This window comes from Colletotrichum scovillei (assembly GCF_011075155.1).
Source record: "Colletotrichum scovillei strain TJNH1 chromosome Unknown Contig00006, whole genome shotgun sequence".
NCBI lineage: Eukaryota > Fungi > Ascomycota > Sordariomycetes > Glomerellales > Glomerellaceae > Colletotrichum > Colletotrichum scovillei.
Window position 1 is genome coordinate 265,244 of NW_023336264.1, and position 16,161 is coordinate 281,404.

At 49.7% G+C, this 16,161-nt stretch overlaps 7 protein-coding genes across 7 annotated transcripts; 5 read left to right on the top strand and 2 right to left on the bottom strand.

The window, feature by feature from the left end:
- The first annotated feature begins 1,131 nt into the window (after positions 1-1,131).
- Positions 1,132-3,237, top strand: HER10_EVM0011188 (uncharacterized protein). Its single transcript, XM_035480626.1, has 3 exons — positions 1,132-1,325; positions 1,385-1,722; positions 1,831-3,237. The coding sequence occupies exons 1-3, from the start codon at positions 1,199-1,201 to the stop codon at positions 2,926-2,928; spliced, it is 1,563 nt and encodes a 520-aa protein (XP_035333354.1). The 5' UTR covers positions 1,132-1,198; the 3' UTR covers positions 2,929-3,237.
- Positions 3,238-3,609: 372 nt separating this feature from the next.
- Positions 3,610-4,759, top strand: HER10_EVM0006425 (isoflavone reductase; the record flags this gene model as incomplete). The annotated part of the gene is made up of 4 exons (XM_035476009.1): positions 3,610-3,702; positions 3,768-4,052; positions 4,142-4,471; positions 4,529-4,759. The coding sequence occupies 4 exons, from the start codon at positions 3,610-3,612 to the stop codon at positions 4,757-4,759; spliced, it is 939 nt and encodes a 312-aa protein (XP_035332760.1).
- Positions 4,760-5,099: 340 nt separating this feature from the next.
- Positions 5,100-5,834, bottom strand: HER10_EVM0008804 (glycosyl hydrolase family 11; the record flags this gene model as incomplete). Its single annotated transcript, XM_035478313.1, has 1 exon — positions 5,100-5,834. One exon carries the CDS (start codon positions 5,832-5,834, stop codon positions 5,100-5,102), a length of 735 nt encoding a protein of 244 aa, XP_035333044.1.
- Positions 5,835-8,157: 2,323 nt separating this feature from the next.
- Positions 8,158-9,069, top strand: HER10_EVM0010427 (uncharacterized protein; the record flags this gene model as incomplete). The annotated part of the gene is made up of 1 exon (XM_035479887.1): positions 8,158-9,069. One exon carries the CDS (start codon positions 8,158-8,160, stop codon positions 9,067-9,069), a length of 912 nt encoding a protein of 303 aa, XP_035333244.1.
- A 211-nt stretch (positions 9,070-9,280) lies between these two features.
- HER10_EVM0003660 (major facilitator superfamily transporter) lies at positions 9,281-10,941 on the bottom strand (the record flags this gene model as incomplete). Its single annotated transcript, XM_035473326.1, has 4 exons — positions 9,281-9,420; positions 9,488-10,239; positions 10,298-10,681; positions 10,748-10,941. 4 exons carry the CDS (start codon positions 10,939-10,941, stop codon positions 9,281-9,283), a joined length of 1,470 nt encoding a protein of 489 aa, XP_035332411.1.
- An 860-nt stretch (positions 10,942-11,801) lies between these two features.
- On the top strand, positions 11,802-13,469 carry HER10_EVM0000023 (aldehyde dehydrogenase 3H1; the record flags this gene model as incomplete). The annotated part of the gene is made up of 2 exons (XM_035469821.1): positions 11,802-12,996; positions 13,060-13,469. 2 exons carry the CDS (start codon positions 11,802-11,804, stop codon positions 13,467-13,469), a joined length of 1,605 nt encoding a protein of 534 aa, XP_035331992.1.
- Positions 13,470-14,701: 1,232 nt separating this feature from the next.
- On the top strand, positions 14,702-16,161 carry HER10_EVM0003857 (FAD binding domain-containing protein; the record flags this gene model as incomplete). Its single annotated transcript, XM_035473520.1, has 3 exons — positions 14,702-15,694; positions 15,757-15,924; positions 16,015-16,161. The coding sequence occupies 3 exons, from the start codon at positions 14,702-14,704 to the stop codon at positions 16,159-16,161; spliced, it is 1,308 nt and encodes a 435-aa protein (XP_035332438.1).

Below are 16,161 nucleotides of genomic sequence, written 5' to 3' on the forward strand. Positions count from 1 at the left end.
AATCAATGCCGGGCGGTCACGGAGCGGGGACGGTCTCTTCTTGTCGGGGGTGCTGTTGCAAGACTCTGATGATTGCTAAGGTAGTTTCGGCTACCCCCGGGAGCCGACAAAGCTCATTTATGCCGGTAAGTTCAAGATTCGGCCCGGGCGGGGAGTCTTGGCAACTCTCCGCCATCTCTGTGAAAGACAATAGCATTACTGTGTAGAATGCTCCCAAGGACTAATACATCCAATAAAGCGTGCCGTATGACGAAGTGTCATGCGGTAGACCACTTAAAGCTCTTCAGGAGCAAAGACTCTACCGCCGAACCTACCACGTCAATTGCATCGCGCAGTGCTTCCGAGATGCACAGTATCCTTGTGTCTTCAATGGAAGCGTATTCTGACAATTATGCAGACGCTGTGTCACCGTTCCCTGTCCAGACTCCAGAGTCCAGCCAAATTCCAAAAAGTGTCAAGAGGCTTGGGGGATTCGCCGGACTTACCATGGCAATACGGGACAGCCCACTTAAACCGGCTACTCATTGGTGGATATCGCGACAATCTTCTTTCAAAGTCATGTTTTCGGATAGCCGACGATAAGAATTCCTTGCCGAGGCGTCGGAACTTGACGCATCTTCCGCAGCGTCAACCAATGCGGTGGAGCAAGTTCCAGTTCGGTTACAGGACGGGTCCGGCGTCGGAGCACCCGTCCAGGTCGGCCATCCGGCAGGTTGGTTGTAGTGTGCGCGAACTGGTTCTCCTCTCAACCAAAAGTAAATAGTTCAATGGTATGATAGCGGAATAGACAAGTAATGAAAGAAGACCTGGAAGCATTGCCATCTTAGAGGGCAAGAGTAAATATGATTGTATTTTTGACTGCGAGGACTGTGGTTTTCGGACACTTGCCGTCACGCCGGTACACCTGACTCAATATCTGCGGATCCGGAGATCCCAGACGCTTTGGATTTGCGCTTGAATGCCAGCATCGTCCCTCCGAGAGGTGCAACAGTCCCGATGTCCGGAGCCAGGCTTCGGGTGTTGCCGAGTCGGCCCCAGTTAGTGAAGGGTTAGTCACGGATATCGGCCGCCATATCAGTGGCCCATTTCCGTCCGCCGCGGAAACAAGTTTTGCTTCTCGTCTTTGTCGACTTTTCCTGTACCATTCAATTAGAAGAACGCTGGATGATAATCTTCGTCTGGGAACAAATGGCCCACAATGGCAATCGACAGCAGCATTCACGAACAAGGAGACTCATCTCAGAGAACTTCTTCAGATAGGCGCGATGACGACATTGAGGAGTATGCCGACATCATCCCTGCGAAGTCCAAAACTGCCAAAGGAGGTTCGTCTTGGCCCAGCCAGTGGAGCTGCAAACTTCGGTAGCTCACCCTATTGTCGTAGATGATTCGTCGCAACCAGGCTTGACAAAGCTTCCATCCGGAGTCCTCAATTACCAAGACGATCCAGTGGCCCGTCATCAATCCAATGTGGAAGTGCCCTACGAGATTTACAACCGCTTTTCGAAGCACCGAAAACACATCACTGTTGCCGTCATTTCCTGGTGTGGTTTGCTGTCACCAATCTCTAGCACGGCGGTCTTGTCAGCGCTCCCTGAGGTCGCAGCCGAGTACAAGACTAGCGGAGACATTATCAGTCTTAGCAATGCGTTGTACCTTGTCTTTATGGCCATTAGCCCCTGTTTTTGGGGACCATTGAGCCAAGTGTACGGCCGAAAATGGGTAACTAGTTTCCCTACAAACCCCAGTTCTCATCTCGCGACGAGTCCGTTGTCAACTAGCTGTCGCCTGTTCATCAATGTAGGGGATATGGCTGACACATTGATCTAGACGTGCATGGTGACAGCTTCATTGTTTCTGGGTTGCTCGATCGGCACAGCACTCAGTCCCAACGTGCCGGCTTTCTTCGTGTTCCGCATCCTTACCGCTTTTGCCGGAACATCGTTTCTCGTCACCGGTCCCGCTGTGATTGGCGATTTGTATCATCCTACAGAACGCGCGACTGCGATGGGTTGGTTCTTATCCGGCACACTCATTGGACCGACAATTGGCCCAGTTCTTGGAGGCATCATCGTGACCTACACATCCTGGCGCGCCATCTTCTGGCTTCAAACCGCGCTCGCAGGCGTCGGCGTCGGAGGTGCTATATTGTTCATGCCAGAGACGCTACAAGAACTCAAAAAAGCAGACCTCGAAGGGCTTGCATTCAGTAGAAAGGTCAGCGTGCTATGGGGTATGACGAACCCGGTCAGAGTTGTTCGACTATTCAAGTTTCCGAACCTCATCCTGGTGGCAATCGCCAGTGGCTCGCTCGTATGGAACATGTACGGCATGCTGACCCCGATCCGATACGTTCTCAACCCACGTTTCTCTTTGACGTCGCCGGCGCAATCGGGCTTATTCTACTTGGCTCCGGGCTGCGGCTATCTTGCTGGTACCCTCGTAGGTGGCCGCTATGCCGATTATACAGTTCGGCGCTGGATAGCCGAGCGTCACGGACGACGCATTTCCGAAGACCGGCTGCGCTCTTGCCTTCCCTTCTTGGGAGCCGTGCTGCCGGGATGTATGCTGATTTACGGATGGACAGTCCAGCAGCGCGTTGGTGGAATTGCTGTACCCGTCGTTTTCATGTTCTTGGGGGGTGTATCGCAGCTGTTCTGTTTCCCCAGTTTGAACACGTACTGCTTGGACGTAATACAAGGACGCAGCGCGGAGGTGATTGCGGGCAACTTTATGGTAAGATACCTTTTTGGTGCCGCTGGATCGGCTGTCGTACTTCCAGCAATCAAGGTTATTGGGGTTGGATGGTTCAGCACCATTTCTGCTGGCTTCTTGGTGGTCGGGGCTCTCAGTGTTTGGGCAGTCGCACTCTGGGGTAGAAGTTGGCGCCATCGTATTGATGAGAAGGCAAGACCGTCTGTACCATGACTTCCAACGAAGTAATTCTCCTACTTATCTTTCATGTTAGGCAAGTGCAAGGGGTACGAGAAGGAGATCTCACTCAATTAATGACGGATGTGCTTAAAGTTCACGAACGGCGGTATTTCCGCTTTTTGTTTTTTCTAAAGTCACACGGCGTCTATTGATGCAGTGACAAGATCATGCGAAAGGTACTTTGGCACATCGGGGCAAGAAATGCTGCGGCGGGGAGTGATGACTGGATGGAATAGAAATGAAAATACATTATGGAAGAGCTCCGCAACGTTCGCGGATGACATCAGATATCGAAACATGGACTCCATAGCCAGGGCCCTTATTCTTACTACACTAATCCTGGCGCTAACTGAATGACTATGAATATGTGTTCCGTTCGGGTTGTTAGTCGCAACCCGACGCGGCCCCCGACAAGCATTCGACGGATTTTCGGCCGAATCCCACGACTCCAAAACTTGAGACAAGCTACCATTTCACCACTTCGGTCTATAATTACGCCTGGATGAAGTCAAGCAAGCCTGTTATGTCTCCGAGTAGTAAAACTTCGGCGGACTCAAATGGTGTCTATTTAACCATAACCTATTGCCTGTGAATGGTAGTAATCATCTACCTAAGACAGTGTCATTCAATCCCTTTGCCACATACTCGAGAGACGAAGAACGTTCAGACGACATCATGGCCAACAAAATCAAAGTCGCCATAGCCGGCGCTACTGGGAACACAGGCTCTTCCATTGTAAATGCGCTGTTGAAAAGTCCCGAGCTCTTCGTAGGTTGGATTTCGTTGGATCTCTACACTTGGAATATAGGCACAGCTAACTCATTTGGCGACAGGAAGTTACAGCTCTATCGAGACCCACCTCGATAAAGAAGCCTGAGCTTATTGACTTCACAAAGCGAGGCGTTGATGTGAAGGCAATCGAGCTAGATGGGCCAATCGAGGCAATTTCCGGAGTCCTCACTAACATGGACGTCGTCATCTCGTGCTTGACCTTGTTCACATTTCAGGAGGAGATGAATCTTATCGAAGCATCGAGCAAGGCGAAAGTTGGTCGATACATTCCAAGCTTTTGGGGCCCCGCCTGCGCACCCCGGGGCGTCATGATGCTCAGGGATAAGGTAGGGCATCGAAGAATAACCATACTCCATCTGAAGTGTTTTCAAAATTGTTGTTGAGACTCTTGCTAATTCGAACACCGGCATCGTAGAAACAGGAGTTCGTCGACCGTATCTGGGACCTCCATCTGCCTTACACCATCATCGACGTTGGATGGTGGTATCAGCTGACGTTGCCTGCTGTACCTTCAGGCAGATTTCGCCCAATGGTAGAAGACTACTGCACAACGCGTGTGATCGGGGACGGCAACACTCGTTGGGCACTGACCAACAATCGTGACATTGGCAATTTTGTCAGCCGAATCATCGCCGACCAGAGAACCTTGAACAAGATGGTCTTTGCATACGGGGAAGTCATGACACAGAATGAAGCCTTCGACGTTCTCGAGAAGGTGTCCGGAGAAACGCTGACACGGGAATTCGTACGCACACTGGATCCTCATCTTTTGTAAAACATAGAAAACTAACAAATGACTCAGATAACCAAAGAAGAGGTGCAAGGCGTCATCTCTCGGGCTCGAACAGGCAAGGACATTGTAATCAACCCTAAGGTTGGTATGGCAGAGTATCGAAATCTGCTTGGTATCCGAGGCGAGAATACCCCTGAGTATGCACGCTATCTTGGGTATCTCGATGCGAGGGAATTGTATCCAGACGTGGAGTTCACAAGCTTCGAAAACTATGTCAGAGACATCTTGCAAACAGTTTGAAAACCTGAAAACTTTCTAAGCCAACGGTGGCTAGGCATGTAGGTATGAAACGAGGGTTTGGAGTCAGGGCCGAAATGTCGAAAATGGACTTTTCAGGACACATAGACTCTAATCGAGAAAACAGGGCCAGTGAACCCTCAAGGTTGATGTTTTTCTGCAAATATGTATGTGACAGAATGTATTTGACACTTGGCCATAACGTGACCCAGAAGAAAATAGATACGATAGAAGGTAACCCGGTGTTCTGAGGCTGACAGCTCTCTTAAGTGCCTTCCGATGTTGAATGAATTGCAAATAAGTTGGCCTCAGCATACGGGCGAAATGGAAAGCCATGGAGTACCTAGTTGGTAACGGTCTGCTTTGCCGAGCCAGCACCATTCCAGGTTTCGACAGCAATGACCTGGAAGTTGAGCGTACCCAAGTTCATACCGTAGCTCTTCCAAGCATTGAAGTGGTTGGAAATAGACACCGTACCGCTTGTAAGACCGCTGTTGCGAACCGAGATGTATTGGTTGAAGGTCTGGGTGCCCTGGATCGATGGGGCGTTGGTGCGCACATTCTCCCAGATGGTATAAGAGCCACCATCACTGGTCACGGTGCCCTTCTTCGTCCCGGTCTGAGTGTATCCGGCAGAGTCCTCAATGACGTAGTACTCCACAAGCGGATTGGTAGTCCAGCCATAGACTGAAAGGGTCGCAAGACCCTTGGTAACTGCGAATGAACCGGAGTGAGTGATGGGGGCGGTAGAACCCGGGTTCCAACCGACGCCGACAACGAAGTCGTCTGTGGTATCGAAGGTGAGACTGAAGCTGTTGCCCGAGGGAGTGAAGTTGACAGTGCCGCCAGTTTGGTAGTTTTGGACGTAGTTGGTGCGCTCCTCAAGAGTCATGCCTCGTCTTTCGAGAGACTCATTGCGGCGTGCGAGCATGAGGGGGTGGTCGGGTCCCAGGAAGAAGTCGGAAGGGCCTCGTCGCTCAACATGAGGAGGCAGCAACTCAGCTGGCCCGATCGCCGGGGCAGCGAGGCATGTAGAAATAGTCGAGAGGCTCAAGATGAGGGAGCGAATGGAAACCATCTTGAAAGTAAAAGGCCAAAGTGGACGAAGTAAAAATCGGTTGGTTCAAGGCTGCCAAGAGTTCGGCAATCGGCGCAGGTGAACATTGATCTTATACAATTCTCTTGGCATCTCGAGACGTATGTAGATCAACCACCGAGACATGGTGTGTTTACTACTACTACTATAACGAGACATGGCGTGCCCAATTCTCCTGTGAGCTAAACTTTTGATGTCCATATTCTCATTTGGACGAAACATACCATCTTCCGAGGCAAGGGAATTTAGGCAAAACTCTATGGGCGGACACTTTGTTTGAATGAGGAGATGGATAAAGGCAGAGTTGGTTCGACCCCCTCGGCCGGATCATTGTGACGAAGCAGGACGTTAGACTCATGCTACAGCAGGCGATGGCTCTTTAGAGCGGCAATGGTTCAAGGGTTCCCCCGCAAGCTGTCAACCTGCAACCCCCTGATGCTCCCTGAGACTGTCGCATTCTGGCGGCATGTACACTACTACGGAGAGTGTGGAGAAGCCCCCAGACTAAACCGCATAGTGTAAATTTACGGTACCGAAGGTGACCGGCTGATCTGGGACAGGCGGCTCGGCATTGGATTCATTAAGCACATGCAGCTGGATCGCAGTGCTTACGTTGTATTGCGCCTTCGGTACACCTACATGCTCGGCATCGTACCCGATCTGCGTCGTATTCTTGAGTCTCTACCGGCATGCACGCCGTACTTGATGTGCCCCGAATCACACTATCCTTACTATGTTTGGAAATGACGGCTCCTCGTTCCGCGAGAGATGCGCACGGCAATTGGCAAACCTGATGAAAGTTTCCCTTACCAACAAAACCAAACTTGGGAAATGACGCTCAAAATACGCCAACAGTGAGGTAGAGCTATGTTGTGAACCAGCAGGACTCCAATCTTAATCTAGATCCAATCTTTCCGTAAGATAGGAGGACTGATCAACCCAAACGCGGGTCAGCAAGGCATTAAGTGATAAAGGAGCGCGCCTGGTACTCTGCTCCCGTCGACCGGCAAAGACGGCAGCGGCTCGGGTGATGTGCGAGTCGTTCGGGCTCAATGGTCAAAGCTCATACATAAGTCTGGTTCACTGCAATTAAGCTGGAACTGATTAACGACGATTTGAACTCGGGCCGTATTCGTATTTCTGTTCTACCATTGAAGGGGACGGCAGAGAGGAGTTTTCAGCTGTTAACTAGGGTGGCATGAACGGTTGCCAATGAAGTGATACTAAGGTATGATGCTGAATGTAATTGGAGCTTCACCCCTTCCAACTGGTACATCTTTAGTCTCTATGGGGTATCTGGTTGCACAAACTCAAGACCCTAGTCAGCTGTTTTATCCGAAAAGAGCTTCTTTGATCCTTGTTATTCAAACGCCCCGGTTTGAAGTCACTCATGTCTTCCTCTAAATATCCTTACTTCGCCGACATACTAGTAATTGCCTGTAAACTAACATTGTGTGAGTCCTCCAGCAAGCAGCTTTGCGAAAATTCATCACTACTTGTTCCGTAAGAAATTGCCTCCCAGTTAGCTGAGCCTTCTCCAGCTAGCTATCCGTGCCGTGCCAACGTATGGGAATAGCTTGTAAAACAAGGCATATCAACGCATGTCCTCTTGAGGCTCCTCTCTTTATCAGCCCTTCTCGGCATCTTCGTGCTCATCTGCGACTATACTGATTATCTGCAGTGATGCGAGGGTCTAATATATTCTGATCAGATGCGCTGCTACGCGGAACGGAAGGTCACCAAAGCCTTTTGTTGCCTGTGATACCTTTTCCAGGGTCGAGAGGAGATTTGACATGGAATCCTAAAGCTACTAGTGTCAGGGTCATTGGTTTCCTCAGAGGATTGCCGGCCAATGTGTCTCTCCGATGGGGCGATCAATGACAAATAGCAATAGGCGGAAATACCAGCCAAGCTGTCATGTTGAAAAATTGAAAATGCCAAGATCCTACTTTTGGAATTTGTCGCTGCGATGATTACATTTTGCACTTCATCTCATCTAACTAACTGCGGGATCCTAATCCCGGCGCGCGGCTTCCGCGCTTCCCGCGACACTTTGTAGCATCCCCCCTAGTATCGACACGATTGAAGCTTTGAAATTCTCTCTCGGCTTATAAATCGAGCTTCAAGCAAGTCTATCAGGTGTATGTAATGATGTGATGAAGCACAAATTATTCGAGCAAGCACGGAGGACATGTCCTCGTAGAGAGAAATATAAGACGATGAATATTCTCTCCTCTAGTCAGGACGTACGATATGGAAACATCAACAGCAACGCGAATCACGACCATATCTCACTCGCTAGAACATGGCAACAAAAACCCTCGTCATCGGCGGTACTGGTTTGGTTGGAGGCCATGCTGCTTTGTATCTTCGATCCAAAGGAAGCGATGTCACTATTGCCGGACGAAAAAGGCCCAGCAACGTTCCCGCATTGTCCAAGTTGCCTTTTATTCAAGGCGACTATTTGAACGGGGATTTCAGTATAGAGATCCTCTCAAAATTTGAAGCAGTTGTCTTTACGGCTGGCAGCGACGTTCGGCATGTGCCTGTGGGACAACATGCGGATGAGCACTATCTTCATGCCAACGGCCAGGCCATACCAGAGTTCGGAAAACTCGCTAAACAAGCTGGAGTCAAGAAGTTTATTCATATCGGCAGCGCCTATCCGCACATTACACCGGAGTCAATCTCATTTAGTCCATACGTCCGATCAAGAAAGCTTGCTGCCGATGGACTTACGTCGCTAGCTGGGCCCGAGTTCCACGTTTGCAGTCTAGATGCACCCTTCATCGTTGGGAATGTTCCGGGCATGATCGTACCCATGTTTCGGGCTTACATCGACTACGCCAGAGGAAATTTGCCCATTCCTCTTTTCGCTCCGCTTGGAGGGCTGAACTTCATTTCCACGCAATCGCTGTCCGAAGCCATCGCGGGGGCTTTGGAGAACAGCCAAGCTATATCAGGGAAGGCCATCTTGGTTGGCGACCAGAACATGACCTATGCGGAGTACTTTCAGATGTACTTCCGGGCGGTCGGGAATGGCCAACTCTTGGAGTCACTGGATCAGGATCACCCGCTGCTACCTCGAGCCACCCTATATGCAGGTGACAAGGTGATCGAGTATCAACCTGACCCTGCGGAACTGGCATTATTGGGAGGATACCGCCGTGATGACATTCAAAACGCGATTGAAAGTTTGGTCACTGAGTATCAGTGAGCTCACATCTAACTTAGGTCCAACAATGTCACTGTCACGGGGAGATTGCGCTGTATATCCGCAGACTAAGTAAAATGTTGGATTGAAATACAACCAATATCCCTAGTTCCATTGTCCGCTGTGGTCTTCTTCATCTAGATAGAAGGCCAAAGTGTAGTAAAGCGAACCAGAGTCAGCAGCAGGATTTTCCAAAGAACGCAAAATACTATAACTAGTAGCTCGCAGTCTCATACTGGCTTCGCTGGCGGATTCCTTTGCCAAACTTGAAGAATATCCAAGGGCCTGGAAGTAGTGCTAGTGAAACAAATCCTAGAAGGCTTGATGCCCAGCCAACACCGAGTTTTTGGTACACTACGAGGTCTCGGATTCAGCACTATGATCTTTCCCATCAAGGGAATAATTTGAGCAAGAAACTCACTTTGTAATGAAAAGAATGGGAACGCAGCAGCAAAGGTATACCTTGCTAAGCTGTTCGCACTGGCCGCACTGGCTACATTAGAGCGATGATATGTGTCTCCGAGGTATTGGATTGAGCTAATGGTCAATGTGATATTGCCCCAGCCAAAGATGATAATTGCGATGATTGGGACCGCAGCATTGACGTCTGGCCTAGCTGTCCAGCCGAACCAGAAAAGACTAATGGGAAGGCCCAAGCTTCCCAACATGGCTGGGTAGAGCCGCAGCTCAGGGGGGATTTCGCTGGGAGAGAATTGTCTTGCCTTGGGCTGATAGACATGATGGTCGCAAAGAACCATGGTGATACAGCCAAGAACGCATCCGAAAGCGATCGCTAAGAACACAAGACCCGTTTGAGTGAGAGTATAGCCGTGGGTTTTGTCAAAGACATAGAAGAAAGCGCCGAAGAACATGAACAGTGTTCCAAACATGCATGCGACATACAAGGAGAGAATGGCCACGATCGGTTCGGTGAAGAGCATATGCAGTGGTCGAAGCAGCCCAACGGTGAGAAATTGTCGCAGTTTCTGTAAGTTCGCAGTCGATCTTGGTTCGACGAGACCAAGTTGTTTTCGGCGGCGACGCAATAGAACAGGGTGATAGGACTCTCCAGATAGGAACAGCCAGATCAGGGAGAAGACTGAGAAGAACACTAGAGTGTACTGCGTCCATCGCCAGCCTTTTCTGTCAACAAGAAACGACCCCAAGACTGGACTAGATAAATCATCAGCGATGTTCACTCAAGGCTCGAACCTGTTTCATCTTCTCTTACCCAAGGCCTGGTCCAAGAAATGGAGACAAAATGAAGATCGTTGACGGTAAGCCACGCTCAACAGGCAGATAAGTCTCATTCAGAACGCCCGAACCAATAGCCAAGACGGGCCCATAGAAGAACCCTGACAGAAATCTCATCACACACAGTCCAGAAAAACTATTGGTTATGCCAGATCCTAACGCAAACAGCCCTCCAAAGACTACAGCAATGATGTGAACAGCTTGTCTGCCAGCTGTTTCCGACAACGGTCCGCCGAGTACAGGACCCAAGCCGAGAGCCAGAACGTATAAAGATAGCGGCAGGAATGCAGCCGTACTCGACACACCAAATTCTTCTACAAATTTTGATCGAGCTGGACTGACGATCGAGGTTCCTACTGAGCTATCAAAAGACTTAGCGACGCGGGTTGTGGGAGAGACGCCAGTCCGCAACAGAAAATCGGCTTACCAGGAAAATCCAACAATAGATATCATCGCCAACTGTAAGTTCTTCTTCCATTTTGGCCAATTGTAGGGGTTAGACGAGTCATCTTCCCACTTCCATTCACTGGCTTCCTGAGCGCTCTCTGGAGGTTTTGCTTCGCCAGAAGACTGGACGATGTTCATCGTTGTCGAGCTCTGGGATCCATCGTTGACTTGCATCTTTGACTCGGAGACAATTGATAAAGAGAGCCTCTTTGATACTGGGTATAAATACGTTGGCCGTTTCCGTTGGTGAATTGTCAATTAAGGTAATCATCACTTCAAGTTCGTAAGGAATACTATTATCACAGCTTCGTAAGTATCTACTTACCTACTTGGATCGATAATGTCCGTCGCTAAGGAAAATAAGCCCCAGTTGTATTTTGCCGTGAGCAAGAACCGAGTAGTGCAAATGAAATAAGGTTTATGCGGCTGTCCACAACATCCAGGGATCCGATGTAAGTATCGCCTGAGAGGCGTCTGACCCATGGCGTCTAATGCCTGTAGCTGAGCTGTCCCCTACGAAAGCTTGGCGCTCCTGTGTCGGCAGAGTGCCGGCTCACCAGCTTCTGTCGACTCCGAGACCTATCGGTACAGTATTTGACCTTCTTACTTGGGAGCGAGTGGATCTTGGGAAGATAGTCACGCCAGGTCAGAGATATGAACTTACCTATTACTTGGCACACACTACGGTATTAACGAGTCGAAGTTGAATCTTAGTGGAAGCTATGTCATCCTTTTGAATTCCCAGATTAAACCAGAGATATGGTTTGTAATCAGATAGCTCACTTAAAGCACGGGATCTTTACTGTGCTACTCATTTGGCTATTGCATTTGTCAGCTGAAGGACGCGGATAGACTGACGGCTATTGTCGATGTCGAATGATTTTGAATATCAGCGCTCAAGTTTGCCCTAATGAAGTCCCAAGACCTCCTAAAAGTAGACAAGTCAATCATCAGATATTCGAGTCGTCTTGTAACTTTTACTTCTCTTGATACATTGTTACTTCAATCTCCAACATCTTCGGAATATCGGCGTCATGGCGCACAAGCAACCACGTGCATCTTCAGGCATCCCTTCGTTTGAATCAACCACGCTTGAAAATATTTCAGCCGCCGTGAAGGTGGTTCAAGCCACTTTCAAATCTCAGAAAACCAAAGATGTCGAGTTTCGTCTGACCCAGCTCCGAAAGCTATACTGGGGCTTGAAGGACAACATCGACCTACTTCGAGATTCTTTGAAGTGCGACTTGAATCGACCAGTTCATGATGCACACGTTTCAGATATCGATTGGAGCATCTCCGCCTGCATGTTTGCGATTCAAAACCTGAAGACTTGGGTCAAGGACGACAAAGATATTGACGCCGCTTTGCCGTTCTCTCTTCTTAGACCAAGGATCAGAAAGGAGCCCCTTGGCACGGTTCTCATCATCGGCACTTACAACTTCCCCGTGCAGCTCAATATCTGCCCGCTCATTGGCGCAATAGCTGCAGGTTGTACCGCAGTTGTAAAGCCCTCCGAAAATGCACCAGCGACTGCTATGGTCCTCACTCGTATCATTGAGGGCTATCTGGATCCTGACTCGTACAGGATTGTCAATGGCGCTATTCCAGAGACAACTGCTCTGCTCAACGAGAAGTGGGACAAGATTCTCTACACAGGTGGAGTCAACGTGGCCAAGATCATCTCTAAGAAAGCTGCAGAAACGCTTACTCCGGTTTGTCTGGAGCTCGGTGGCAAGAATCCGGCATTCGTGACGAGTCACGCAGATCTCCGTCTTGCTGCAAGGAGGCTTCTGTGGGGGAAGACGCTCAATGCCGGGCAAGTGTGTGTCTCGCACAACTACGTCCTAATTGAGAGAGCCCTGGTCAAACATTTCATCAAGTTTCTCCAAGAATCCTATATCGACTTCTTCCCGAAAGGCGCGAGAGAAAGCCCCGATTTCTGCCGCATCATCAATACTCAACACTTCGACCGCATGAAGAGGATGCTAGATAGTTCGCGTGGTCAAATTGTCTTAGGTGGAGAAACAGACCGTGATGATCTTTACATTGCTCCGACAGCAGTTCTCGTGGAGAGCGGGGATGATGTTATGGTTCAGGAGGAATCATTCGGGCCCATTTGGGCCATTTTACCCTATGACAACATCGACGATGCGATTGCGGTGGCGAATGCGACCGATTCTACTCCCCTTGCCCTCATGGCTTTTGGCAGCCAGGCTGAAAACGAGAAAGGTATGAGAACCGATGGTATAGACAACCCTCGTGATTGATGCTAATACTTGAATTACAACAAAGTTCTTTCTGGTGTTACATCTGGCGGCGCAACTCTCAACGACGCCTTCATGCATGCCGCAGTTCACACTTTCCCCTTTGGGGGCGTGGGATATTCTGGACACGGATCTTACCGCGGCAAAGCTTCCTTTGACTGCTTCACGCATCGTCGCACTGTCGCCGAGACCCCTGGTTGGGCTGACAAGATTTTCCGCGTTCGCTACATGCCATACCTGGAGTCAGAGCTGAAAATGTCCCAATGGCTGGGCGACGTGAAGCCTGATTTCGACCGCGATGGAAGGCAAATCTTTGGGCTCAAGTCTTTGGTGGGGTCTGTTCTTCGGGTCGGCAGCGACTCGGGAACCGGTGCGCTCTTCCGCTGGACTATCATTGGGGTTGTTAGTTGGTTGCTGTACGGCCATTCATGGGTTTGAGGTAATTTGGGAATGGATCATTGAGTCCCTTGGCTCTTGGCCGGCTAGTAGAAGTTGTATTTGAGAGACATTAACCTTTCGCATTCGCTTTGTGCCAACTTTATCCTAGTACGTTCTGAAGGCCTCCGTTACGACAGGGCATGTATTATTTTGTGATACTTTTACACCAGATCGCAGGCTCACTACAAACAGATTCACCATTATGCAGGCCGAAATTTCTTTCCGTGATTCCTAGAGAACTCGTTCGCTCTTTTGTCATAGATAGGTTGTAATTCTAACTCATGCCGAGACCTGATTGTTCCTCAAATTGGGTAGATGTTCAAACAAATGCATGATGTGGGACGGCGTCATAGGAAACTGAGGTGTACTCATCCACACGTGTAAATTTTCACCGGTCATACCAGCTCAGTCCCAGCGTATCGTAGCGAAATAGATCTGCCGTGTGGCATTGCCGAAGACAGCTTATAAATCTAACAAACCTCTTCGACGGTGGCTGTTGTAAGCACACAGAGGTAATAGGGAGATAGACACGACTCTAAGGACTCCCATGCACCTACGGGATGTGGGCGGTCTTGAATAAGGTTGGCTGCCTACCTGGCGACACAAGGATGGCAACACCGCTGATAACTGGATGTGTACGAGATAAGCAAGCGAGTGAGGCCAGATAAAGTTTGCTTAGACTGCATCATTAAACGGCTGGGCTAGCGGGCCGGGGCGCTTTAACCCCCCGGCCATCTGCAGCCGAGACTACGGCGTTCGGGGGTGACCTCTGACTTCTTCTTTCAGAAGTTCGGGGCTTATTTCGATGCCGAGCGGTCTTCACGCCGTCCGCTGACGAATACATGCAACTTCGGCGATGAAAGTGTGGCCTGGGCAAGAGCTGCACCCTCGTTGCGTAAGTCGGCATCTCTTTTCCATCAGCTAAACCTGGGACATGACAATCGCACTGCTAAAGGGAGGCATCCAGTACTCATTTTGCAACAGCCGTAACCCAGTCTTGGCCTTCACATCATCGTTCGGCCATGTACCTCGAACGAGTGTGAAAGGATAAGGGCTCGAAGACTGTCTGTATTGAACCCAGGGCTATAAGAACTGTTGAGGCCTCTAACAACAAACACGTGTCTGCGTGAACTTGGTACTATAAGTTGAGTCTTTCTTAGTATCTTACACCAACAGTAGTTTGGTAACCTGTATCGCCACATACTGACCCCTTCTCTCGTATCTTCAACACTATGGGATCTTTACCACTTAACCCTGATGTCCTCGTCGTCGGCGCAGGTCCTGTAGGGCTGTTTGCTGCCTTGCGTCTGGCCAAAGCAGGTGTGAGCGTCACCATACTCGAGAAAGACAGCGGTCTCTCCCAGCTTCCTCGGGCTTGTATGTTTTACCCTCAACCTCAGTTCGCTTTGGCAGAAGCCGGCATTTGGGAGGCCATCATCAAGGGCGGCGGGTTCCGAAGCACCGGCCTTGACATCCGTCTACCTCCCATTTCTGACGAGGAAGGCGGGAAGAAACCTGGAAAAGTTGTTGGGTCATTTCCGAAAGATCCAAGGCATGACCCAACTGGCCCGCCAGTCAGACCCCCAGCAATCAGCATGCTTAACATGGCGCAACCTGAGCTCACCAAAGTCTTGATGGAAAAGGCGACTGAGACAGGACGGGTTCAAGTCCTGTTCAACAAAGAGCTGGTTTCGATCATCAACGATGGTGCCGACGGATCCGAAACCGTTACGATAGCAGTCAAAGATCTCAATACTGGACAAACCGAGGAGCACTGTGCTTCATTTCTTGTGGGTTCAGATGGAGGCAGGTCCAAGACTAGGTCCTTGCTTGGCATCTCCTTTCCTGGACACACTTGGCCTGAGAAGCTCATTGCGACAGATGTCTGGCTGGAAAACACTGCAGATAGCCCTGTCACGACAACTCTTTTGATGGAGCCGGTGCATTACACCATCATCACCCCACTTACACCACCCGTGAAAGGCGAGATGACGAAGTGGAGACTCACTTTTGCGGTTGATCCCGAAGAGCTCAAGACCAAGACCGAGAAAGACCTTCTCTCTGAAGAATACATTTCGCACCATTATGAGCGCGCTTGGGCTGGACCACGACCCTTGACATACAAGATCGATAGAGCAGCGACGTACACCATCCATCAACGCCTGGCCTCCAACCTGAGGCGAGGGAGGTGTCTTCTTGCTGGCGACGCCGCACACGTGAATAATGTAGGAGATGAGGCATGACAAACATTTGAGCAGGTCTGTTAAAGCTAATCTTGATGATACAGGTAATTGGTGGATTGGGTCTGAGCAACTGTCTCATGGAATCTGTTGCTCTCAGCGACGCCCTTATCTTGATCCTCAAGGAGGGAAAGCCTGTCGACCCTGTACTGACTATGTACTCGGATGAGCGACGTCAAGTCTTCCAATTCTTCATTGATCCTGTATCTTCCTGGGTAAGATCTCTACATTGGCAGGATTCTTCATAGTCCACATTGACCTCAGAGTTAAAGGAAGAAATACGTGCTGACAAGTCCCACGAACAGAGCAAGCTGCGAATTCAGGCAGGCGAGCAAGACGATTGGTTCTTCCGCTGTTTGAGTGATACTTCAAGCCCATCATTTGCACGATGGGTTGACATGATGGAGAATTTCTGGCCGACAAGAATAAGGGAGATGGCTAAAGCAGTCTGA